At 34.5% G+C, this 24,688-nt stretch overlaps 3 protein-coding genes and 1 non-coding gene across 5 annotated transcripts; 2 read left to right on the top strand and 2 right to left on the bottom strand.

Annotated features, from left to right (window-relative positions):
- Positions 1 to 9,285: 9,285 nt before the first annotated feature.
- LOC125810107 (pentatricopeptide repeat-containing protein At1g03560, mitochondrial) lies at positions 9,286 to 14,340 on the bottom strand. 2 transcript variants are annotated; one of them, XM_049489635.1, is made up of 2 exons: positions 11,911 to 14,340; positions 9,286 to 9,726 (listed from the first exon to the last, which is right to left on the bottom strand). In XM_049489635.1, the coding sequence occupies exon 1, from the start codon at positions 14,294 to 14,296 to the stop codon at positions 12,161 to 12,163; it is 2,136 nt and encodes a 711-aa protein (XP_049345592.1). In that variant the 5' UTR covers positions 14,297 to 14,340; the 3' UTR covers positions 9,286 to 9,726; positions 11,911 to 12,160. The 2 variants fall into 2 exon arrangements, with proteins under 2 accessions (XP_049345592.1, XP_049345593.1); XM_049489636.1 differs by having other exon boundaries at positions 9,286 to 9,610.
- A 467-nt stretch (positions 14,341 to 14,807) lies between these two features.
- Positions 14,808 to 14,879, top strand: TRNAQ-CUG (transfer RNA glutamine (anticodon CUG)). The gene has a single exon. It is a non-coding gene; the product is annotated as a tRNA-Gln (tRNA).
- A 626-nt stretch (positions 14,880 to 15,505) lies between these two features.
- On the top strand, positions 15,506 to 20,043 carry LOC125810183 (protein SYM1-like). Its single transcript, XM_049489716.1, has 7 exons — positions 15,506 to 15,917; positions 16,855 to 16,995; positions 17,154 to 17,267; positions 17,356 to 17,529; positions 18,422 to 18,537; positions 19,685 to 19,769; positions 19,859 to 20,043. The coding sequence occupies exons 1-7, from the start codon at positions 15,546 to 15,548 to the stop codon at positions 19,862 to 19,864; spliced, it is 1,008 nt and encodes a 335-aa protein (XP_049345673.1). The 5' UTR covers positions 15,506 to 15,545; the 3' UTR covers positions 19,865 to 20,043.
- A 1,259-nt stretch (positions 20,044 to 21,302) lies between these two features.
- On the bottom strand, positions 21,303 to 24,576 carry LOC125810185 (probable protein phosphatase 2C 1). The gene is made up of 5 exons (XM_049489717.1): positions 24,159 to 24,576; positions 23,733 to 24,077; positions 23,532 to 23,649; positions 23,225 to 23,448; positions 21,303 to 21,853 (listed from the first exon to the last, which is right to left on the bottom strand). Exons 1-5 carry the CDS (start codon positions 24,414 to 24,416, stop codon positions 21,386 to 21,388), a joined length of 1,413 nt encoding a protein of 470 aa, XP_049345674.1. The 5' UTR covers positions 24,417 to 24,576; the 3' UTR covers positions 21,303 to 21,385.
- Between the last annotated feature and the right edge of the window lie 112 nt (positions 24,577 to 24,688).

Here is a 24,688-nt window from a genome sequence, read left to right as displayed (position 1 = left end):
ACAAATTTGAATAAATAAGGAAGGTAAAATAATTAGAGAAATTTATGGGAATATTGATAAGCGTGGCTGATTTGGAAATCTTTTTTTTTTAATTTAAATTCTACTTTTGAAAAAAAAAATTGCTATATGAATGAAAAAAAAAATGTTTCTATTTTGGTGTAAATACGATTCTTAATTTGTATACTAAAAAAATCGGCCCAAAGTATTATACTAAAAGAGATCGTATATAAACTTGGCAAATATTGTTGGGGGTGGGAATGGTGGGGATAGGGGTGAGGGTTACGGGAGCGAAGATGAAGATGAGGTTCAATTGAGGGTGTAAAGACACAATCAATACGTGACCTTAGTTGTGAAATTTATTTTATCTACTTCGACTTAAAAAGTTATTTTTCTGTTTGAGAAAATATATTTCTAAATTTTGATTATTAAAACATGAAAAATATTTTTCAAATGTTTTCGTGTACAAAATTGAATCGAAAATCAAATCAAACCGCAAATCGAGAAAAAAAATTCGACTAGTGGTTGGTTTGACTTGAAAAAAAAATCCGACTATATTTGGGTTGGTTTGATTTTAAATAAAAAAAATCAACCTGAGACCAAACCATCAGACATTATATATATAATTTTAAAATTTTATTTTATACATAAAAAAATTTACTTTGATATAATTTTTAAATAATTCTTATACTTTTTCATACTTTTTATCTTTTAATATATTATTTCAAGTTTGAAACTTAGAATTCTGAATGGTTCAATATTTGTTTTACATGATTTCATTATTATTATTATTTTTGTTCAATATTTTAGTGTCATTACCCATATCATATTTTGTGTTATTTTCCTAAGAAACACCTTAGATAGTTGTATTTTGGTAGGACTAAAGAAATATTTGAAGTACAAATAAATTATATGCTTGTATGAATACTTTACTGGAAAAACCCAAAAAAATCCGAAAAAACCCGAGGTTGAAAAACTCGAGTTTTATTGGTTTGGTTTGGTTTGGTTTATAGATTTAAAAATCCGACACAAATGTTTGATTTGATATTTGAATCTGAACTAACCCGATCATGTACACCCCTATGTTTTCCTATCATTTTCACCTTCTATTTTCAAGTATTTTTCACATCAATCATCTGCTGAGTTCAAACTCAAGTCATTTTACAAGAAAGACAAGCTTAAAGTAAAGGGAAAATTACCTTTCGTATAATGTACAAATTATAAGTAGATTATAAGTCTGAGTCATAAAATTCGTCACTAATATTTATATCGACATACATTGTCTATACTACACTCTCTTGAAATATAGACCTTTCCCGAACTAGATGCAGAGCGAAAAAGGGGGGTGGGGTACAAAATAAATCATAAAATAATCAAAAATCAAATTCCATAATATTTATTTATTTTTATTTCTTAAATTTTGTTGAATTGTAGTAAATTTAATTTCTATTGGTACAATAGTGTCAGGATAAGTTGGGACCTTTATTGATTGTTTTGCTAAAGAAAAGAACAAAACTCATTTGAGTTAAAAGAGAGACAATATGGATTAGGAAGAAGTTACCCTCACCATACATTGTGATATTCTAGAGATAAAAAGGGAAAATTGTCGTTTTTTTTTTAGCGAAAAAGGGGGGTGGGGTACAAAATAAATCCTAAAATAATCGAAAATCAAATTCCATAATATTTATCTATTTTTATTTCTTAAATTTTGTTGAATTGTAGTAAACTTAATTTCTATTGGTACCAATTGTGTCAGGATAAGTTGGGACCTTTATTGATTGTTTTGCTAAAGAAAAGAACAAAGCTCATTTGAGTTAAAAGAGAGACGATATGGATTAGGAAGGTTACCCTCACCATACATTGTGATATTCTAGAGATAAAAAGGGAAAATTGTCGCTTTTTTTAACGAAAAAGGGGGGGTGGGGTACAAAATAAATCCTAAAATAATCGAAAATCAAATTCCATAATATTTATCTATTTTTATTTCTTAAATTTTGTTGAATTTTAGTAAACTTAATTTCTATTGGTACCAATTGTGTCAGGATAAGTTGGGACCTTTATTGATTGTTTTGCTAAAGAAAAGAACAAAGCTCATTTGAGTTAAAAGAGAAAGACAATATGGATTATGAAGAAGTTACCCTCACCATACATTGTGATATTCTAGAGATAAAAAGGGAAAATTATAGCTTTTTTAAAAATAAATAACAATAGATATTTGTGTAGTTATAGATTATCGAGAGACGAGAGATTTTTTCTATATACACAAACTAGACCATAATTATACTCTCTCTGTCTATTTTTAATTGTTATATTGTACTTTTCGAAAGTCAATTTAACTAATTTTCAAAGTTAAATTAGATTACATTAATTCGATATTTTAAACAAAACATTTAGATATTCAAAAACTATACGAAAAGTACAATAAATTGCAATTTTTTCCATATTAATATGATGAAAAAATATATCATAAAAATATTAGTCAAAGTTCTTATCGTTTGACTCTAACAAGGAAAATTATGACAATTAAAAGTAGACGGAGGGAGTAAAATATAACAGGAGATGGAAACACTCAAATCTGCTACACTTAGTAAGTCTTATTATGTTTGGTATATATATACAGAGGCGTATCCAAGAATTCGTCAAGATGGGTGCACGAATACGAAAAAATGTATCTTAAAGATAAATTTGATAAATTTGACTTTTAGGTTATTAATATGAACCATTAAATTTTAAAAATTATAGGTCCAAAATATATAATACTATTAGTTTTAAATTTTAATATACACATTTGATTTAATTATATAAAAATCTTATAGTGCAAAGTTTTTAGGAACTTTCAATGTAAGGCACTTGAAAATTTTGAAAGATTAAAGGAAAAAAACAAAAGAAAAATTAGTTGAAACGTCAAAAGTATAATCGATAACCACTTGGGGAGGTGTTACTCAAAAGGGCAAGATAGATATAAGTAGAGTTGTCAAAAAGGGTCGGCCCAGCTCCACCTGGCCCAAGCCTCGCAGGCCAAGGAATTTGAAGGGTTGGGGCAGGCTGGCCCTTTATTTGAAAAGGCCTGAATATGCTCAATCCAACCCAACCCTTGAAGGGCTGAGGGCTGGGGCGGGCTAGCCCTTCTTTTTTTTCTTTTCAAACTTATAATTCTATAACATCAAGAAAATGAAAAGATTTTCAAATCAAATATGACAAACAATGGTGTTGTTTTAATAACACTAGCAAAAAATCTAGTGTAATTAGCATGTATCTCACATACCAGATACACGAGCGAGATAAGTAAGTGATAAGCAAGATTGGAGGGAGGCGAGGGTGTGAGATTTTGTCTATGCATCCTAAGATACATGCAGATCTACTTTGATAGAGTGTATCTATAACATATTAACCTAATTTTAAGTCCATATGTTCCGAGATATATGTATCTGGACCAACCAAAATCTGATAAGATTCATAATATTACAACATAGCGTGTATTTAAGTAATTAGATTATATACTAATTAGATTATTGTAAGTTACCCTAATAAAAAGTTTTGGCCCATGGGCCGACCCCAGCCCGGCCCCAATCAAGCCTCAAGGGCCAAGGGATTATATGGGTCGGGCTTATAAGCCCTTGTTTTAAAAGGGCTTGAAAAATTCTATCCCAACCCTACCCCAATAACGGGTTGGGTTGGGCCGGCTCCATGGGCTAAGCCCATTTTGACGACTCTAGATATAAGACTTAAATTTTTATCCTTACTTAGAGAGGTGCACTCAATCATTATTGTATTATTATATGATACTTTAAACGTGGATTTACACATCTATATTTAAATATTTTTTAAAAATATAACACTATTATATATGATCTAGAGAGGGGAGTATGGGTTCACGTGAACCCACGACACCCCCTCTAAATACGCTCCTATATATATATTTTTTTATATATATAGGGTTTTATTTAGTCATGAGGTATGTTTTTTCTAAATTATTTCAAAAATAAAATAAAAGCTTAAAAATCAATTTATTTATTATAAAAACATTACATCATTCTTTTTGATACAAAGGAAATATGACAAATAAATTAAAATAAAGGCAATAGTTAACAATCTTAGCTAAAAATAATTCTTTATATTTGATTAGGGAAAAAGAAAATTGCATCTTCTTTGAGGATATCGAAGTAAGTTTACCTATAGCATAGGTTGTAGTGCAATGAAGCCTTGGTGAAACTACTTTACCCTTAATCAAAAGTCTCAACCCTTAACCAAAAGTCTCAAGTTCGAGCTCTAAATATAGAGAAATCTTGTTGGAAGCATCATCCCTTAAATGGACCCTATATTACGTAATACACATTTAATCGGAGCTTCAATGCACACCAACTAATTGATTATGACTTCAATTCATTGTACTTGGAGCTGATAAATATGTCCCTCCATAAATAGGTTAGTGTGGGTAGATATTCTTTTCCTCTTTTCCCAATACGCAACGAGCTTCATCGAGAGTAGAAAAACTTATATGTACCCAATGTTTACACTATACTATATTAACTTATTATGACTATATAACAAAATGATGTGAGAATATATATTAACTAGTAAAATTACCCGCGCTTCGCGCGGGAATTTAATATCACAGAATTTATAAAATAATACTTAAAATCTATCAGGCATTAAAACTAAAACATTATATTATCTTACATACAAAATTACGTAGTAACACACATTAAAAATATAAAGGAAAATGAAAATTATTACAACTCATCATTTATCCTTAATAACATAAGCATAAATTAATGATTGTATAAATACATACCATAATCTGTAACATAAGTAATAGTGTCAGTGAGTCACTCAACAGAAACAAAGTACACAAATATTTATTTAATTGTGAAGAAGATGTTCAAAATTTTCGTTATTTTAAAATGAGAGGAAATCCCTCTATTTATAGACAACAAAAGGTAGTGTGAATAAAAATGTTTATTGTGCCTTATAAAAAAGGTTACAACTATTTGGAAAAGTTACAACCCTTCGGAAAGGTCATAACTTTTCATAAAAGTCGCAACTCTACTTTTTATAAAAATTACAACTTTTCATGAAAGTCACAACTCTTCATTAAAGTCGCAACTTTTCATAAAAATCACAACTTATCATATATATATATATATGATTAAAACGAGTTAATCGATAAAATTTTAGGTACAAACTCATGTCATGCAATTACTAGTGTGTACAAGCACATCTTTATTTTATGTGGGGTAGAAATAAGAAGAATGATTACTCATACTAGGGACCATGCACTTAACTCTTGCTGCACTAATTTCAGAACCACTAGGCTCAATTGTATTTCATTTACTAGAATACTCTAGAGATAAGGTCATGTATATCTGACGTTGAGAGGTCACACACACGACTGAACTTCATGCATATGTGGCTAAAACTCAGACATTTTTGCACGAACCTCAAGCACATATGACTGAAATTCAAGCAATTTTTTTGCATAAACTTTAGACATATACGACCGAATGAAGTTTAGGCGTTTATGTCTGATGTTTCAAATGGGCTCAAATTTGAGATATAAGTTTCAAATATCATAAAGAAACAAATCATAAATTATCAATTTGTCAAAACTAACTCATTTTGCAATAATGATGATTCCCCAAATGATATAAGTTTTTCCAACAACATCTACTTGATTTAAACTTAACTTTCATATTCAAGATTCAAGACCACTTCATCAAACTTCTTCAAAGCTTTATACTTCAATTGCCATAGATTCAAAAAAATTACTATTGAAGAAGAAGAAGTGTGTTTTCTGTGATGTTTGCCACAACTGTGTACACGTTAAATAATTCGAAAAAAAACTTAGGTGCAAACTGAGTACAACATGAAATTTTAACGCGGGAGTGAGCACAAAGAGGACGGAACAAATCCATGAAGATCCAAGTAGCTATTCAGGAGGAAGCAAATGACAAATGACTGTAAATCAATTTCAGGAGGTCACTGTCCAGAACAATACAATCAACTAAACATTGTCCCATACCATAAAGAACTAAAGAGATAAAATATACCAAAATATATACTAAAAGTAAGGTATTTCCCCATATATTCTTAACTCTTTTCTTTTTTATGACAAGGGAACCCGCAGTTTTCACTCCTGTGAAATAGTTAGCAAATCACACAGGAGAGGTAAACCATTTGTGCCCCCGTTATGGAAGTCCCAAGCCAAACCATTTGAGCCGGCCCGAAGGGTATATATTCTGAACTTTTATTTGGAAGTAATACTTCCAAATTATCACATTATCATGCAGCAAGATTTCAATATCCAGCAGAATCTGATAAGGATCAAATTATGTTGAGACTTAAAACGCAGTACTAAATCCTCTCTGTCTCTCCAACATTGGTTATTGAGGGGAGATTTTTTTTGTTTCTCCTTTGCCGACAATCAATGAGCTTTGTCCAGAAAAAAATACTTACCCACATGAAGTTATAATGACTTATTGCAGTTGTATGATACATAAATGACTATTCATAATAGGGACCATGCACTTACTCTTGCCAAAGCACTAGTTTCAGGACCACTGGGCTCAATTGTAATTCATTGACTAGTGACGAGTGTACTCTATGGAAAAGGAGTAGGGACGCAGCCCATCATTTCTGAGTTCCAAAGGTAGTTGTTGGTCCCAGACCGAGAAAAAACACAAGACTAGCATCTGCATAGTTCAAGTGGAGAACAACATTTACAGAAAAAATCATACTCCATATGTAGACGCTGCCTAATTACAACGTTCTCCCCATCCTAGAGGCAAATTAGAGCAGATGATATCCCCAATCATGTCTAGATTGTCCAGTAAATTCCCAAATATGCAACACTACACACAACAGGTAACACTTGCACAGACCCCGTCCCCCTTGAAGGAGTGGGGGTAAAACAAGAAGAAACAAATACATAAATATCTCTCTAAGTAGCTAATAAATTTATTCAGGAGGAAGCAAAAAGCAAATCTAAAAAAAATCTGCAAGTGGCCTATAAATCAATTTCAGGAGGTCACTATCCAGAACAAATGCACATATTTTTTTTAACATAAGACAGAGTAATCAACTTGCCATTGTCCACAAAAAACTAAAGAGATAAAAGATACCAAAATCTATACTAAAGGAAGGAATTTCCCCATACATTATGCATTTCTTTAGAGGTAACATCCAAATTATCATTCACCAAGATACAATGATCCAGCAGAATGTGAAAAAGATATCTGCTCTTTTCAAGATATATATGGTTTAGCTTTCACCACTATTGAAAATTTAGATACCGTATATTTCATTTTGTGATCCTAATAAAAAGTTAATTCACAAAACAGATACTCCTAATGATAAGCATCTTTCTTGATAATGAAATGTATCTATATAATAAATAAATACAGATCACGATGGCTCGTCCATGTTCCAATGTACTCCATACAGCAAGCACTTGACATGGACACATCTTTCTTGATAACAAGGAGCTTAAGGCCGTTAAAACATGCCCCTCCGTTTAAAAAAGAATGACCTACTTTCCTTTGTAGTATGTTTAAAAAAGAATGGCCCCTTCACTTTTTTAACACTTCAATTTCAATTTTTCACGTGACATGTTTAAGGCCACAAGATTAAAGGGTCTTTTGTACATTTGACTTAACTTTAATGTAGGACCACAAGATTGAAAAATCTTCTTTATTTTCTTAAACTCCGTGCCAAGTCAAACTAGGTCATTCTTCTTCAAATTGAGGGAGTATGAAATATCTGAAGTTGTGCTAAAAGATATATGCACACCTGAACTCATTACTTTTACCTATAAATCAAAATTGTCTTTGGGATCAAGGAATTTATGTTGCTCGGACTCTTCAAAAATATTTCCACGTGCATGTAGGATCCTCCAAAAGTAGTTCATTTTGGGAGGATTTGACACAGATGCAACCATTGTTCAGGAAAGTGAGCGCTTCCTCGCTTTAAGCGATGAAGCGAAGTGAGGGTGAAGCAAGGCATGTGAAAGAAGTGACCGCTTCTGGGCTTGAAGCGCGATGCACCAGAGGTGGTGAAGCGAGAAAAGCAACACTTTTATATTTTTTAAGTAATAAGTGATCGATTTTAAAGAATAAAAAGAGGCATGACTTACCTAGTTCTTCTTCTTCTTACTGGTGCAACTAGCCTCGAATTTTCCTTCTTTTTTTCCACTTTGTTTTTATTCTGTTTTCCTTTGCCCTGTTTAGCCTTGATTATTTAAATTATATATCGCTGATTATTTTTTTCCTCACAATGATTAAAATATACATTGCTGAATTGTTTTATTTCTTAACAATGACTAGAATGTAGTTGATTTTTTTCTTAATAGTGATAAAAATATAATGTTAGATTATTTTTCTTAAATCTTATCCGTGTTTACAAATGGCTGACCCGGCATGAGAATATGGGAAAAAAGTTAGTGTGACCAATAGGACAACAATTGTATGTCTATTTTGTGATAAGACAACTAAAGGGGAACCTTTTTCTAGTTTTTTAATATGTATTTTTGATTATATATTTTGTCTCTATTTATTTTGCACTTTTTTCTTTTAAATTGTGCTTCCCTTCAATGAAGAAAGCACTTCGCTTAAAGCGTGAAGCGGGACCTTGTCGCTTTTTAGCGCTTTGCACTCCCCTAAACACTGGATGCAACAACATTTTCAGAGAGTGTGAGCACATAGCAAGCAAGCAAATTTACGTTGTGATTACCAAATATTGTCTTTGGCATATCCCATCAAATAATAATTTCCATATGGTGTGGCTGAATAAATATGAATGGATCAGTGTTATCAAAAGCAAAAAGCACAAAATAAACTCTAAGGTCAGTTGAGGTTTTAAGCGCAAATATTTGAAAATAAATTACAATAAAGTAAAATATCAATTGTTTATGTCGTCTCTCAGAGAGGCGAATTGGAAAGAAAAAAATATGCATTAGAATCTTGATGACCACACTAAAGCGAACATTAAGCAAAGCAAAGCGCTCTACACGTTTTGAGCCTCACTTCAGGGCTTAAGCACGCCTTTGACAAAACTGGAATGGATAAGCAATAGAGGTATGTACCAACAAATGTCACAGATGGTAGAACATGCAAATTGGTCCTATTATAGTAACTGCAGTTGCACACGTGTTTAACTGAAAAGCAGCTCCTTCGAGTGATGCTAGTCGTTAGAACACGAAGATGACTGAGCACAGTGCAAAATTCTCTTTGCCACTCATCCCATGTACTAAAACAAACATACAGCAGTGTAAAAAGGACAACGTGCAGGCATTATTTTAAGTCTCAATTTCCTGCTGTTACTTCTGTATGACTGTCCCTCGTAATGTTCTCATATGTGCCAATAAATTTAATTAGCCATCCAAGATAAAAGATCTCAAGAACATTTTACCTCAGAAATGGCTTGGAAACAAACAAGTTGGTCACATTGCTCCAGTCTTCATAGGTGCACCAAGGGTCCACTCCAAGTTCCAAAAGAGAATGTATCTTTACTTGTTGTACAGGAAATGCCTGCTGAAAATATTAGCTACATCTGCTGCTGGGTTTTAGCTCCCACTTCCCTATCTCCATATCAAATGATTCTTCTTGCATGCGAGCATCTGTAAAGAAGCAAATTCTAGGTCATCCGTGTATGCGGACATCTTCCTGGGCCCAGCAATAAGTGATAAATAAATTTACAGCAACTGCAAGTACATATTCCCCAAAAGGCTACATCCTGATTGGAATTGAGACATTTAGATAAGTAGCTTCTAACATATAAGCAAGATTTCGATAAACAAAAGCATGGCTTGGCGAAGGAAGAAAAAATATAGCAACTAAAACATGAGTGTCAAAGTGCAACTAATTACACAATTGATGCCGTAAAGAAGCATAAAGACAACAGAATCAATTGCCTGCATATTATCAAATGGAGCCATTAATCAAAGTAAATGTTGAAACTAATCCCAAGGGTGTGGCCTAGCAGTCAATAAAGTGAGATGAAAACAATCGAAGACCAGTGTTCAAATTGCACCAGAAGCAAAAAAAAAGAAGGTGATTTCTTCACATCTACCCAAGCTTTACTAGCAGGTATACCGTGAAAAACGAATCGACATCTCGATGTGATAAATCCTTTCAATTTTAGTTGGGAAAGAACGGTGAATTACTTCAAGTGTGTGTAAGCTGACAAGGACACTACCCTTGTCAAAAAATAAATAAAATGAAGTGTTGAACAGCGAGTGCTGAAGAACAAGTGAATCAGCATTACAGAGAATCAAAGCCAGACACTACATTACTATAATTGTATAAAACAAAAATGTAGAGAAAGAAAATATGGAGGATACTAAATGGGACAATTCCAAATGATAATAAATCATATGTTGAAGCCACACTGATGTAGTTATCAATCATTTGTTGTAAAGAGGAAATAAACCACATATGTTTAGAAGACAAAGCTGACTCTGTACATAACTTGAATTCAAGTGCTTGTATGTAGTCACTATCTGATGTAATCTTCAGAATGTGTATGAAGTGGATACCTAGTGAGATTTCCGACCTCACTACAGGATTAGTTAGGACTACCTGACTGAGTCAGTTTTTGCACACTCCCATCATATCTTATAGCTGGTTTTTGTAATTAGTAATATTCTTGCTGAGTTATCAAGAAAAAATTTACATTGCTTCTGAGACCCCTATTGGAGAAGTGAATTTAGTCTTTTGTCTATGCCCATTACTCTTACCGGATATGAATATAATTTTACAGATAGTCAAGATGAGTATCCAACACACAGCTCACATCCTAGCCTTCAAAATTGATAAGTGAAAAATTGGAAAGGAAGGAATTATGCTCAAAATAGAAGAATCCATAGCGCTGCTAGGACACCCATTAAAAAAATGGTGCAACCACCTTTCTGAACTCCTGATTGTCAATTATTAACCCAATTCACAATAACGGAGCAAGAAACTGAGGCAAATATTGTTGCAATAGAAAAGCATTCTCTGATATTGACCAGAAATAGAGCCCCTTACTCCAGGCAAGTAAGCAGGTTTCTATTCCTTCTTCCGTGTTCTTTATTTCTTTGAATAGGTAGGTAAACATTTATCAAAAACAAAAGCAGAAGGAATCCTGCTCTACAAAAACCCATTCCTGTAAAGGTTCTATGAATTTTAACATGCTATGTTCATCCTTTGTATTATACATATTACACCAACAGCTACAAACATTTGAATTTCAGCATCTGTGTAGTATCTGGCAAGGTAGGATGTCCTTAAGTTCAATACACGGTTTAAGATTGTTCATCCTTTACATCATATATATTACACCAAAAAAGCCAGCAGCCATAAGCATTTGAATTTCATCTTCTGTGAAGTATCTGGCAAGGATGTCCTTAAGTTCCAATACATGGTTTAAGATTAAGGCACAGTTATTGTGTGTATGACTTACCACCTCCACGAAGAAACATAAGAATTCTACCAGCAGCTTATTACTTCAGCAACTGGAGCTTGGAACTGTGATAGTACTCTTTTAAAACAAATATGAGATAAGTTGTCTGGGAGTACCATATTTGAATTAATTGCAAGAACTGCTGAATCAACTGATAGAAAGCATAAGGTGTAGGCATAAATCTTATGAGAAGAATCTTTGAAAGATAGTAACTAATATGAGTGGTATATAATCCCATCCATCAATTTTAGTTGTCACGGAGTTTGATAAAATATTTAAAATCAACAGAGGGGGTCGACGTCTTCAAATATCGCTCAGGCTTAACCAGAATTACGGAAAAGATCGCACTTCAGAATTTGTGAGTTGACTGTCACGCTACTCTACACTACTTCCACTTTCAACAAAAAGAAGGCAGATCTAACGCAAGCAAGATGAATTGTCAGACACTCTATTGACAAAATTTTCAATCAACTTTACCTCTTGCTTTGCTTGTTAGAACTCCATAAAGTGGCAGATATGCATAGCTTTATCAAATGACATGTTCATTGCTTCTCTGGTCACGTCTTTGTCTATTTTGCTTCAGAATATTTCACTAATAACCAAACATGACAGCATAATAGCATACTTGAATGTCCCAATAGTAACCCCAATATCCAGCTTCCATCTCACCTTTCAACCAAAGCTCGAAACTTTACTCTCCTTTTAATGCTACCCTTTATCCAATGCCTCAGCTTTCAACCAAAACTCGAAACCTTACTCTCCTTTTAATGCTACCCATCCTGTCATATCCAATGCCAATCTTACTATGCATCAACTTCACTGCCAAATCAGCATTCCCTGTCTTCCTCAATGCATTAATCAAAACAGTACGAACTTTTCCAGGAATTTCTCGACCTCTATCCACAATCCCATCAGCTAATTTGCAAGCTTCTTTTATACGACCTGCCTTGCATAGAACATTTATCATATCTTCAAAAGCTGTCTCCAGGATAACACCCATTGGTGCCAGCTCATCCAATATTTTACATGCTCTTGCCACCTTGCCAGAAAGACAAAGGCCAGTTGAAAGGGCTCGAAAAGAAGCAGCATTTGGAGTTATACCCTTATCAATCATCATATGCCACAATTTAAGTGCTTCTTCATTTTGATGTTCTTTAAGCATGCCGCTGATCAATATTGTGTATGTATAAACTGTTTGATCACAACCTTCATCTTCCATTCTCTTAAAAAGCACCAAAGCTTCATCGATTTTCCCATTTTTGGCCAAGGCATCGATAAGCGCATTATAACAATAAGAATCACGTGTACATCCCTTCTCAGCCATCTCCTCAAAGAGTTCTCTCGCCTCATCAACTCTCCCTGCCTTTCCTAGACCATCAATAAGACTTGAATAAAACATGGCGTTGATAGCTACATTGTTATTTTTACAGTACTCAAGCCACTGCATGGCCTCATCCAACCTCTCACTCTTGCATAAACCATTTACAATAACCCCAAATGTTACCTCATCCGGTTCAAATCCTTCATTCTTCATTCTATCAAAAAGTCTCATAGCCTCATCCAAGTTTCCATGTTTCATGTATGAATCAATTAGAGCAGTATAAATTGACAGATTAGGTCTAAAACCTTTCTTGATCATATTTTCAAAAACAGTAAACCCTTCCAAAACCTTCCCCATTTTACAAAACCCTCCAATCACTAACGTATAAGCGTGTGGTGGAATATCTAAGTCCTTTTCCTCCATTTCGTGATAGAGTCCCAAACAAGAGTCAAAATCTCCCTCCGCGTAACACGTTTGCATCAGAGTCATGTAGGTAATCTTGTCAGGCTCCACTTTCCTAACCTCCATAGCTCTAAATTTCTCCATTGCTTTTTGAAGCTTCCCAGATCTGCAGTACCCCTTAATCATAGTATTATACGTAACAATATCCGGATTAACTTTCCCGCTTTCCATAACCTCAAAAACGCGTTCAGCAGATTCAATAAACATGGAATTCACCAGTCCATTCATCAAAAAGTTATAGGTATATAAACTAGGCTCAATACCATTTTCTTTCATTTGTCGCCACACAAATAATAATTCTTCAACCATCCCAAGTTCTCCAAAACTCCTAATCAAAGAATTAACAGCTGCCACATTCATCAAGAAACCTTTATGCTTAAATTCACTAAACACATGCTTAATCCTATCCAATTCACGTGAAGCAGATAAAATCTTAACTAAAAACACATAGCATTCACAATTATGAGCATACCCTTTTTGCTTACCAGCCCAATAAAAGAAACGAAACGCGATATCGGGTTTACCTGTAAGGTAATCTGACTTCAACACATATGCAACAAAACTAGGCGATAATTTGATGAGAAATTTGCAACAATAAACATCTAAATTCTGCTCCATCAATGGTGAATTGTCTAAAAGATTCAAAATTTGAGACACCCATGGCGACGGTTTGAGATCTTTGCGGTCTGTGACTAAGTCAGAAAGATCAATGAATGGCTGCACCCATTCTGGAGGTGGAAGGTTAGAACCAGTGTATACCCATTTGGGTTTTGAAGTGAAATTTACATAAAAATACAGTTTTTTGGATTTGGGAACTCGAAAAAGAGGAAAATTCACCCATTCTGGAGATGGAATGTTAGAATTAGTGAATACCCATTTGGGTTTTGAAGTGAAATTCAAGTAAATACATTGTTTTTCCGATATGGGTATTCGGAAAAGAGGAATCTTTTTAATGGAATGAGTCTGACTAGAGCGAAATGGATACAGAGGATTGATGTAATCGATCCCAACTTGTTTGAAACTGCGAAGTATTTGATTGAGTGATTGGTTGTGTGAAGGGTGAAAATTTGTTTGTGCCATTGCTGAGGTTAGTGGTGAATCTTGGAGTTGCAGCAATGGCAGAAAGGGGTTTTTTCTCACTTCTCAGTTTGGGGAAGATGAAGATTTTAACAATTTTAATTTCAATTTCAATTTCAACTACGCATCTTAACTTATTTAAAAGTTACTTTGTTTATATTCTAATTTTAAAAATTAAACAAATATTTTATTTTTTTTCCATCCAATGTTTGAAATCCACATTAGAGTTCCAAATAAATTCGAATCGCACATCGCAAGGTACATTTGAGGGTGGACTTGCCAATCGAATTTTCTCCATACAACACTCAAATCTGAGACCCCTTGTTAAGGTGAAACACTCCCATAAGTGCGAATGTGCGATTCTTCAAATACTTTTTTATTACATCTATGATTATCTATGTCAAGTTTGAAAATTTTATTTAAAAAATCAAAGTTAGAGATAAAAGTGTGCAATAAAACTATTTTGTCATGTGATTATTATTTGATAAAAATGTTATAATTTGTAGTCAAAAAGGGTTTTATGGTCTAGTGGTTAGGACATTGGACTCTGAATCCAATAGCCCGAGTTCAAGTCTCGGTAGAACCTAAATATTTTTTCCAATTTTTTTGGTGAAACACTATTGCATTTTTTTGCAAATAAATGTACATGAAATACTTATTTAGCATAATATATAAACTAAATCTCTTAATTTTTTAAAACTGGACAAGTAAACATATATTTTTAGTATTAAAGAAAATAGGGGCAAAGTTAAAATTTGAAATTTATAAATTTAATATACATATACTTGCTCTTTAACTTGGTTTTAGATGGCATGTATATTATCCAACTTTGAATGTGCATAAGTAGGTACTAGAACTTGTATGAAATTAAATAAGTAGACGCACACGTTCTATGTGGCAAAATATACATAGAACACCCAGTAAGATGTGAATTGCTACATAAGACACAATGCGTCCACTTAGTTAACTCTATATAAGTTTTAATACCTACTCCAAAGGCATAGATATCCGTTGACACCATGTTAAAGTACATATTTATGTATTAAATTTTGAATCTTAAAATTTTTAAGTAAATAATTTGTACATGATGAATAAATTTTTTTAAAAACAAATATATATGTTTGAGCTAAAACCTTATTACATTTTCTGGTTTTTTCTAGGAGTAACACCACCCCCCTCCCCCCAAATACCTACAAAGCAAATTATTTTTCCCTTTCAAACTTTTTTTTTCTTCTGCAATAACAAACCAATCATGTCAGCACTCAACAATTTTGCTACTCATATCCTCTCTTCTTCCTCAAAGAGATCCCTTCAAGAATCCAGAAAGACTCAAACTTTATCCATCAACTTTTCTCCAACTTTCACCATACAAAATATACCAAAAACTCCATCAAGAATAAGTCTTATTTGTCCAATAAATGCTGTGACAGAAGATAAAGAAGCAGAGGCCAACCAAGAAAATGAAAAGAAAGAATCAAATGGAACTGAAATTGAAGAAAAAATCAAGAATAGCTTCTTGTCCATTTTGTTGGATAAAGATAGATTTTTTAATGCTTCAATTGTACTTGGCGCTGGTACACTTGCCATCACAAGGTTACTCACCATAGATCATGAGTATTGGCATGTAAGTTCTATCATTTTGATCTTGTTTGCTTTTGGATATTTCATATCAGGAAGGGAAAAAAAAGGGGTGGGGGGTGGGGTGTGTGGGGGGAATTATTCAAGTGCCCCCCTTGTGATCAATTCAGAGTCGGAACTAGGATTTGAAGTTTATGTGGTCTGAATTTGCCACCGAACCCATAGCTTGTGTTTAGCTAGTTAGTGGATTTTAATTAAATATGTTTGTTTCGTTTTGACTTGACACGGAGTTTGATAAAATAAGTAAGACTTTTGAATCTTGTGGTCTTATACTAAAGATATGTAGATGGTATCAAAATGTCTTTCAATCTTGTGGTGTTAAATATGTCACGTAGAAAGAATTAAAGAGTTGATGAAGAAAAGAAAGAGCATTCATTTTGAAATGGACTAAAAAGGAAAGTATGCTAAACAAATTGAAAAGGAAAGATTATATATATTTTATGGATTTTCTGTATAAGCAAAAGTTACTCGGTTCGTCTGAACCGGGTACATAGTATTGTAGCTTTACCCCTGGTGATCATAAAGGTAATGGTAGGATTGGGTTTGTCACTGGGATAGATGATGATAAAAGGAATGAACTAAGTTGGATGGTCATTACTGAAGTGATAATTAAGTAAATAGAAGTTTATACTTCATAGCAATTTAAGCTTTTAGATGAAATAGTCACAAAATTCAACATGCTAACAAGGCTGGGTTGAGGTCCAAATCTCACCGCCACCCTTTATCGGAAACAACTTTTGCGTCCTTGAACCGTGGAGAAGAATCAGGTCTGGATGTGAGGGCGCGAGTTGAAGATATATAATTAAGTAAATAAAAGTGTAGTGTCTCTGACAACTTAATCTTTTAGTTGAAATGATCGCACAATTCAACATATAGCAGCCTGCTCCCCTGTATGGTTTTAATTTTCTTGATTGTGTACTCAGGGATGGACCCTTTACGAGATACTGAGGTATGCCCCGGAGCACAACTGGATTGCATATGAAGAAGCACTGAAAGCAAATCCTGTGTTAGCTAAAATGGCGATTAGTGGTATTGTCTACTCTGTAGGAGACTGGATCGCTCAAGTAAGTACCATCTGAATAGTTACGTGTAGTTATCTTTTAGGTGATTTGATAGTGTAAAACTTTTGTGTACCATTAGTTTATGGAAGTTAAACCTTCCAAAATATTGGTAGCTGTTTTCATTAGTCTAAATTGTTTCATTTTGTTCTGTTAATTTACAGTGCTATGAAGGAAAGCCTCTTCTTGAATTTGACCGGACTCGCATGTTTAGATCTGGTCTTGTTGGATTTTCACTTCATGGTTCCCTTTCCCACTACTATTACCAATTTTGTGAGGTGATATTTCTGGCTTGTATCTTGATTGATCAACCATATCTTTTGACATATTTTGATGAAACCTAAAAGGTTTAACTCTAATGTACAGGCTCTTTTCCCGTCCAACGATTGGTGGGTGGTTCCAGCTAAAGTTGCTTTTGACCAAACCATTTGGTCAGCAATTTGGAATAGCATCTATTTTGTGGTCCTTGGTTTCTTGCGTCTTGAATCTGCATCCAATATTTTTGGCGAACTCAGAGCCACGTTTTGGCCCATGTTAACAGTAAGGAATTCTTTCGGTCTATCTTAAAATGCTTGCAATATTTAATGATCTGAAGTTGAATATAGCTATAACGGGAATAACCGGGTATTAGCTCTAGATTTTGAGTTGGTTTTCACTGTTTCAGCGGAAGTTAGTCCATGTTTACTGTTTTATCTGTTAAAATTTGGTTCGATATGAAGCTGAATATATATCTTCAATGCCAATATATTGTTGTCTTTTTTTTTTTATGATTTATCCTTTTTAGCATTGCCATGTGGTACTGGAGATTCTAAGAATGATGATACTGATCAATGCTACTCGTGAGATCTAATAAGGCCTGCATGTTTCTAACAAAGAAAATGTTTCAGCGGCCTAATTTCCATCTTCCAATCCACCAAAAGGAGTAAAGTAAACTTTTACTACTCATAAAAGAAAGAAGAAGTTTGGCATCATGAGCACAGAAAGTACTCCATGTCTTTTCATTTACCTATATTAGTGTGTAAAGCTATTTAAATTTGAAGTTTTGGATCGATATATCATTTCAGCTGAACCACAAAACGTTTCAAGACTGTTCTTCTCTTAGACCTTGCGCCATTTCAAATGTGTTCTATACAGATTATAGTGGTGTCCTTCGAGGTCTATACCCGTCTTCCTTGAACTGTTTACGAACTTTCTTGAACTGTTATCAATTTGTGGACAATACATTATGAAAAACTAAACACTTGTGCACACGTTGGACTGGACAACACCGTCAATTAAGAGAGAGAGAGAGATTTGTATTTGTTAGACTATTTCACCAACTAATCATAAATTTCTTTTAATACAACTCTTTGTTGTTCTGGTACTTGTATAAATTCTAGTTTAGCAGAGATGATTTCTTTGAGAATACTAAATCAGTTCTTAATTCTTTCAGGCAGGGTGGAAACTTTGGCCATTTGCTCACCTAATAACTTATGGCGTTATTCCTCTTGAGCAAAGACTCCTTTGGGTGGACTGTGTCGAACTGGTTTGGGTTACTATTCTCTCAACGTGAGTTTCTGTTTCTTTTTTTTTTTTTTTAAATTTAAGCCATCACCATCACAGCTTAGAGCTATTAGGTGTGGGGAGTTTCTGATTCAACTTTACAATTTCTTTCATATAACCAGTGACAAAATTAGTTGTGGAAATTGTTTGTATTCTCATCCTTACCAATATTAAGGACGAACTTACAAGGACATTATATAGACACACCGTAGATGTTGCTTGTGTTTCTTTTCAACTTCATCTATGGACATTATATAGACACACCATAGATGTTGCTTGTGTTTCTTGTCAACTTCATCTATGGATTAGACAGTCGTCTGGGAAACTATGTATTATTTACCGGCATAATACATATTTGACACACTTGGCCTCAGCTGGCAAATAAGCACTCCAACTTTGAGAGTGCACATCTAGACACCTCAACTTAATCTCAACTCACAGCTAAACGTTCCAACTCGTCCCCATTGTGTCTCGTGGACACCTAATGCTGACGTGGTACATAAATTTTGTCTAAATGATCATTTTGTAAGTTGGAGTGTTTGACTGACACAGTAGAGATGAATTGAAGTGTCTAGATGTGCATACTCAAAGTTGGAGTGTTCACTTGCCAGTTGCAGCCAAGTTTGAGTGCCTGCGTATATATTATGCCTATTTTATTTGTCTTATTTGCCATATGTATAGACTGCTTGTGCTGCATTGGATCTTTCTGAAGTAGAAAACCTCTCGAAATAGTGTATGAGCAGAATGATGTATCATAGTTTTGTTTGCGGTATCCACCTCCTGTCCATCAGCGGAGGCATATATGTTGTTTTTTACAAGAGTCTGACATTATAGAACGATTTGCAGATAAATGGCTTTCAGGTTAAGCGCTAGAACTTAAGTCGGAATCTTCAATACTTTTCTGTGCTAAGGACCGAGTTTAAACTAGAGAAGGGAAGGGGTGGGAGAGAAGTGAGGACATCCATGAGGTAAAAAAATAAGATAATATGAATCTAGAAACAAGAAGTTCACAATTTTTTCCCCTCCTTTCCATTTCGATCATTGTTGATACTTCGCAATGCTAAATGTCTATACATGTCATATTATATACACTAAAACGTCATAGAAAAGACATATATAATATCTTCCTGACGCTTGAACTTCATATTTGCAGCTACTCAAATGAGAAATCAGAGGCGCGGATATCTGAAGAATTATCGGAAGCTAAATCTGATTCATCATCGAGTAAATTGCCCGAGGTACTAGTCCAAACTAAACTGCCCTCTTCAATCTTGAAGTTCCCTCACTTTTAATGCACTAAAGTTTATTCTTCTGTTTGCATTTGCAGGATTAATCAAGCTAAACAACTTAAGAGATTTAAGTTTTATTATCAAGTTATAGTAAATAATTAGCCAGCCTTTGAGAAAGCTATTTATTTAGGAAATTAAAAGTGTATATATATAGCCAGTATGTACTCTCCTTGGCCTTACCCCTTGGTGAATGGGGGAAGATATAAAAAGAGGAGTTTAGTGTGTGGAGAGTAACTCCATGTAATATAATTCAGTCAAAAGCATATTCATCATGTATACAAATTTATATTGCTTTCTTTTTTTCACCTGCTAAGGAATCTCTCTATCTTCACGAGGTAGGGGTAAGATTTGGTACTGCCTTCCTTTTTTACCTGTCGGTTAGCTGAGGGTTTTTGGAAACAACCTATCTAGCTTTACAAGGTAGGAGTAAGATGTGTGTTCACACTAAACACTACCTCTTCTTATTCAACTAGTGAAATTACACGAATTTGTTATTGTTGTTGTTTGAAGTCAACCAACTTGATTTTGGAAAATTAAAAAAGAAATATTTTCTAACTCTAAAAATTTTCAAAGGAAAAACAAAATTATTTAGAAGAGTTTCAAAAGAAACCAAAAAATGGTTTATCAAAAGTATTTCGATTTCGAGATTTCTGGTCAAGGATAAATTCAAGCCTACATGGTCTTGTTGTTACTAAGAACAAATATTTGGTCAACTCAACATTGAGGCGCGTTTTGAAGTATGAAAATCATGAAAAGGCCAGTGATATTTACTCTGTTATAATTTGTTTGTCTTACCTTTTTTTTTTTAATCCATAAATGTTCTTCATATATTCAAATTCCAGTAGATCTCTTGGTGTATTTGAGATTATTCTTTTATTGCTGTGATATGGCTATGAAATTTTGAAACTCAATTTATAACTATTATTATCATCTTCATGATCTTGTTAGTTAACCAAATATGAAGGATTGGTCTTATATCCATACTTGAACTATCACTTCTTTTTTTTGCATATTTAATTGAGCTCTGTATTTTTAATGCTAAGAACCTTAAGCTTAAGATTGAATTCATCAACTAAGAAAATTTAAAATTTTGAGGTGTATTTTGTCTCAAACAAAAATTTACAACTACTACAGTAATCCTTTTTCCACCATAACTATTACTTATAATGTACTATATATCTCAAATTAACATTTGAAACTTTCGGCTCAAGGGCAGTTCAGTGCACAAAGTATCTTGAGATGAAGCCAATTTAGTGAACGAAACAAAGCCACAAAAAACAACACAAACATGCTAAGATAAACATCGCTTACCCCGTGTATGAAAGTGATCTCTATCAGACCAAGAGTTGGAGGAGGGTGGACATATACACGATCTAGAATACAACAACAACGCTTCAATCCCAAATAAGTTGGCGTTAGCTATATGAATCCTCTATGTCTAGAATGTTGCAGCAAGAATATATTCGCATGGAATGTAGAGGATGGAACCAATGCTACTTTCTCTATCGACACTTTGAGACGAAAGAATTTGTATATAACAACAATCATGATTGAATAACACAAAGTTAAGGTCCTTGCCTCTCATCGGAAAATCTTGGAAGCTGAACCAGAGAGTTGACTCGCGTAACGCCTTCCAATCCTGACCATTTCTGATCTTCTGTCATTGCGGTTTCTTGATCTGCTTCAGCTACTGCTCGTTTATAGATATCGTTCTCTTCAGCTGATCTGACAGTAGTGTTTCTCTGTAGAGATGGCTCGGAGTTGTGCCCGTCATCCGATTCAGCAGCAATACCAGAATGGTTACTCTGAAGTGCAGCAGATGAGAGACATTGCTCCTCCTCATTGTCAGATTCCAAGTCCATCTTTCCATCCAAGAATAAGCAAACAACAGCACAATCATCCATTTTTGAAGTCGGATATTTGATTTTCCATTCGCGTGCAGCACAGTCAACTAGGATTCTGGCAGCTGATGACCGTGTAGGCGCTGATGACACTATGTCGACCACTTCCTCGTTGCTCAAGACATCCCAAACCTGCAATCAAGAGTTTACATTAAATCACTAGGAGTTCTTTTCCCATGATAATCTTTGTTTCATCAACTACAACAGCAATAACTATAAGGCAATCTTAACCAAGCTAGGTTGGCTATATGTATCCTCACTGATCATGTCGCTCTATTTAAGTTCATCTTAGACTAATATTATACAAAATCAAATAAAAATAGAAAAACTACTAGATGTTCTCTATATTGTCTACCAGTATACACATCTCTAACCGAACTAAAGGACTTATAAAAACATAAGACCTAAAGCAAACGTATTAACATGACTAAAACATATTCTAAACAGCTCACTGGTATCTCCTGTATAAATCGTTTTCTTCCATTGTGTCCTATTTTTGCTAGATTGCATAGATTTTAAGAGCATGTAGGTCTTTCGAGATAACTTCCTTTCATGTGCTTGTAGGTCTATCTCGTTCCCTTTTAACACTTCACTAAACATGGCTTCATACCCACGCACTGGTACATGTGGAGGTCGATGCATGAGATAGATAAACCATAGGCAGACAATGTAAAAATAAATGTCTCTGAAGCCAATCGTCACAGCCACTTGGAACAGACAGAAGGGTATGAAAGAATTAGAGTAACTATGCCATTAGCCTTAAGGAAACTGAGAGAAGTTCCTATTATCCTTCAAGGTGCGAATAACATGACTAGCACAACTCCATTATGTTAATATTGTAACACTCAATTCGAGCAACTATGTATTAGACTAGTGATGCATTTAACCATAGTGATAAAGAAATCAATAAAAGGTCTTTTGTCATGCTATAACGACTTGGCACACACAAGTTCTTCAAGCTAGCTTCAATTTATAGTTTCTTGTTAAGTACTAAAACAATGTTAATGATTATTAAGATCGACTATTATAGCAAGATCGGAGATGCAGAAAGTAACACTAATCAAATCCTCCTCCTCGGCACAGACATAAACACCTACTATTGGATCTTCCAGATGCATGACAACCTAAATGTCTTTCTAATCCCCAAACCTGGAAAGTTACATAATAGACAATCCACCGTAATAGTTTGACGGAATATCTTTTTTCAAGTACTTATGAAGAAAATACTTCACACCTAACTTCACAAGTGAAAATGATACTAGTTCTTTAGCCATGTGGTTACCAGTCAAAATTGATGCTTGGAACTCACATTGGTAGATTATTGTTAATGAGTACGTAATCTCCAAAATCTTAACAAGGAAGCAACAATAAGTGACCGTATATGATTAATCAACTTTCATGTTCATTCATGTAATTTAAGTGACCATTTCAGGCTGGCTTCAGCACTTCTACAAGTTAATTTAAGGTAGCAACTTATATAGAGATTCAGACAGCTTAACATACCCCGTCAGAAGCAAGAACAATGAACTTGTCCCTCTCTGTAAGAACCCGGTGAGAAAATTCTGGTACAGATATTACCCCATAGTCCTTCACACAAAAATCGCCAAATGCTCGAGCCATTGCTAATCCAGGGGCATTATCAAATGGCAACCAAACTCTCTGCACTTCTGGCTCATCTTGCAATGCAAAAACCCGACCTTTACACTGTTTTATCCTCTCAGCTTCCTCTGGCAACGAAAATACTAGATTATCTAATAGGGACTCTGAAATGGTTAAACGTTATGAAAGATTCACTATAAAAGAGACATACTAGGTAAATCAGGCTTCAGATCAACAGTCAACTGGACTGCGACCATCGAATCATTGTCATCCTTTGATGCCAAGATTGCCCGTGAATCACCAATATAGCCCATATAAAGGTTTGAACCCTTAAAACAGAAAAGAACAATAATAAGCTCAGAAATGGAAAAAATAGCATGAGGAAAGTAATGACTAATGTGACTCCACCTACCTGTTTTACTAGAGTAATAGCAGTGCTACCACTGCAAAAGCAATCTAAATTAGGTTGGGACCTCAATTCTTTGTCCATCGCCTTATACGATTGAAGAAAAGCTTCTCTCCGCTGAGTGTCCACTTTATCCGCGTTCACTTGATCCTTATCAGGATCCACAACTTCCGATCCTGGATTCTCATTGCAGCAATCGGCAGCAGAACCATTGCCCTTTGATTCAACTGACTGCAAAAAGGACATTAACTTCAGGGGCAGTGCATCCCTTACTTTGCGAGCAACAAGATGACCATGTGGACCATGGCCATCAAATACCCCACAAAAGGTCACATCTTCCGCCATGAAATCCTACATAGGGTACATTCATGTAAAATATCAGATTTTTGAAAGATGCAAAAAGGTAGTTCTATGCATATAAGCACGACTTACTTCCCACACAATCATCGCATCCTGGTTAATGCCTTTACGTCCTTGTTGTGTGTATATGCAAGAAGTGCGGCTCTTGCCATTAGTAAAGATCCGATTGGGAATTGAACTCAGATGCTTCAATGCAATGACATGATCAGAAAAAGTTCTTCTACTCCTTTTTCGGCTAAACATGCTTATTCCTAAACATTCAGGTGAAACTTTTTCTCCATTGCTCCTGCTACTACAAGTACTACTGCTCGTCGACACACAACCCCCCATTTTGCTCAGACTGACAAAGCGACCATCTGATTGACAGCAAAGCTAATAAAATGGATCTCACAGGATTCACAGATCAGATTTATGATCAAGCAAAGCAAAACAATGTTGAAATGACAAGATTCCAGCAATGCAAGAAAGGTGCTTTTGGACTTAATGGAGATAACTAAGCTCTCTGTGTCCTTGGTCAAATGTCAATGCAGTCAACTGAAAAAACAGCTAAACAAAAGAAGAAGAAGAAGAAAATATTACTTAATGCAATTGTTTATTTAAAA

Source organism: Solanum verrucosum, unplaced genomic scaffold (genome assembly GCF_900185275.1).
Source record: "Solanum verrucosum unplaced genomic scaffold, falcon-dt-bn FXZP01000281.1, whole genome shotgun sequence".
NCBI lineage: Eukaryota > Viridiplantae > Streptophyta > Magnoliopsida > Solanales > Solanaceae > Solanum > Solanum verrucosum.
Note: the sequence above shows the minus strand (reverse complement) of the source record. Positions and strands in the feature narration are given on the sequence as shown.

Excerpts from the sequence above, each read along its gene's own strand:
- LOC125810107 (XM_049489635.1), bottom strand. The coding sequence starts at position 14,296 with ATGGCACAAACAAATTTTCACCCTTCACACAACCAATCACTCAATCAA.
- LOC125810183 (XM_049489716.1), top strand. The coding sequence starts at position 15,546 with ATGTCAGCACTCAACAATTTTGCTACTCATATCCTCTCTTCTTCCTCA. Across the intron at positions 15,918-16,854 it reads TAGATCATGAGTATTGGCAT|GGATGGACCCTTTACGAGAT; the intron begins GTAAGTTCTATC and ends TTGTGTACTCAG. Across the intron at positions 18,538-19,684 it reads TGGGTTACTATTCTCTCAAC|CTACTCAAATGAGAAATCAG; the intron begins GTGAGTTTCTGT and ends TCATATTTGCAG.
- LOC125810185 (XM_049489717.1), bottom strand. The coding sequence starts at position 24,416 with ATGGGGGGTTGTGTGTCGACGAGCAGTAGTACTTGTAGTAGCAGGAGC. Across the intron at positions 24,078-24,158 it reads ATGCGATGATTGTGTGGGAA|GATTTCATGGCGGAAGATGT; the intron begins GTAAGTCGTGCT and ends TACCCTATGTAG. Across the intron at positions 23,449-23,531 it reads TCTGAAGCCTGATTTACCTA|AGGAAGCTGAGAGGATAAAA; the intron begins GTATGTCTCTTT and ends TTTCGTTGCCAG.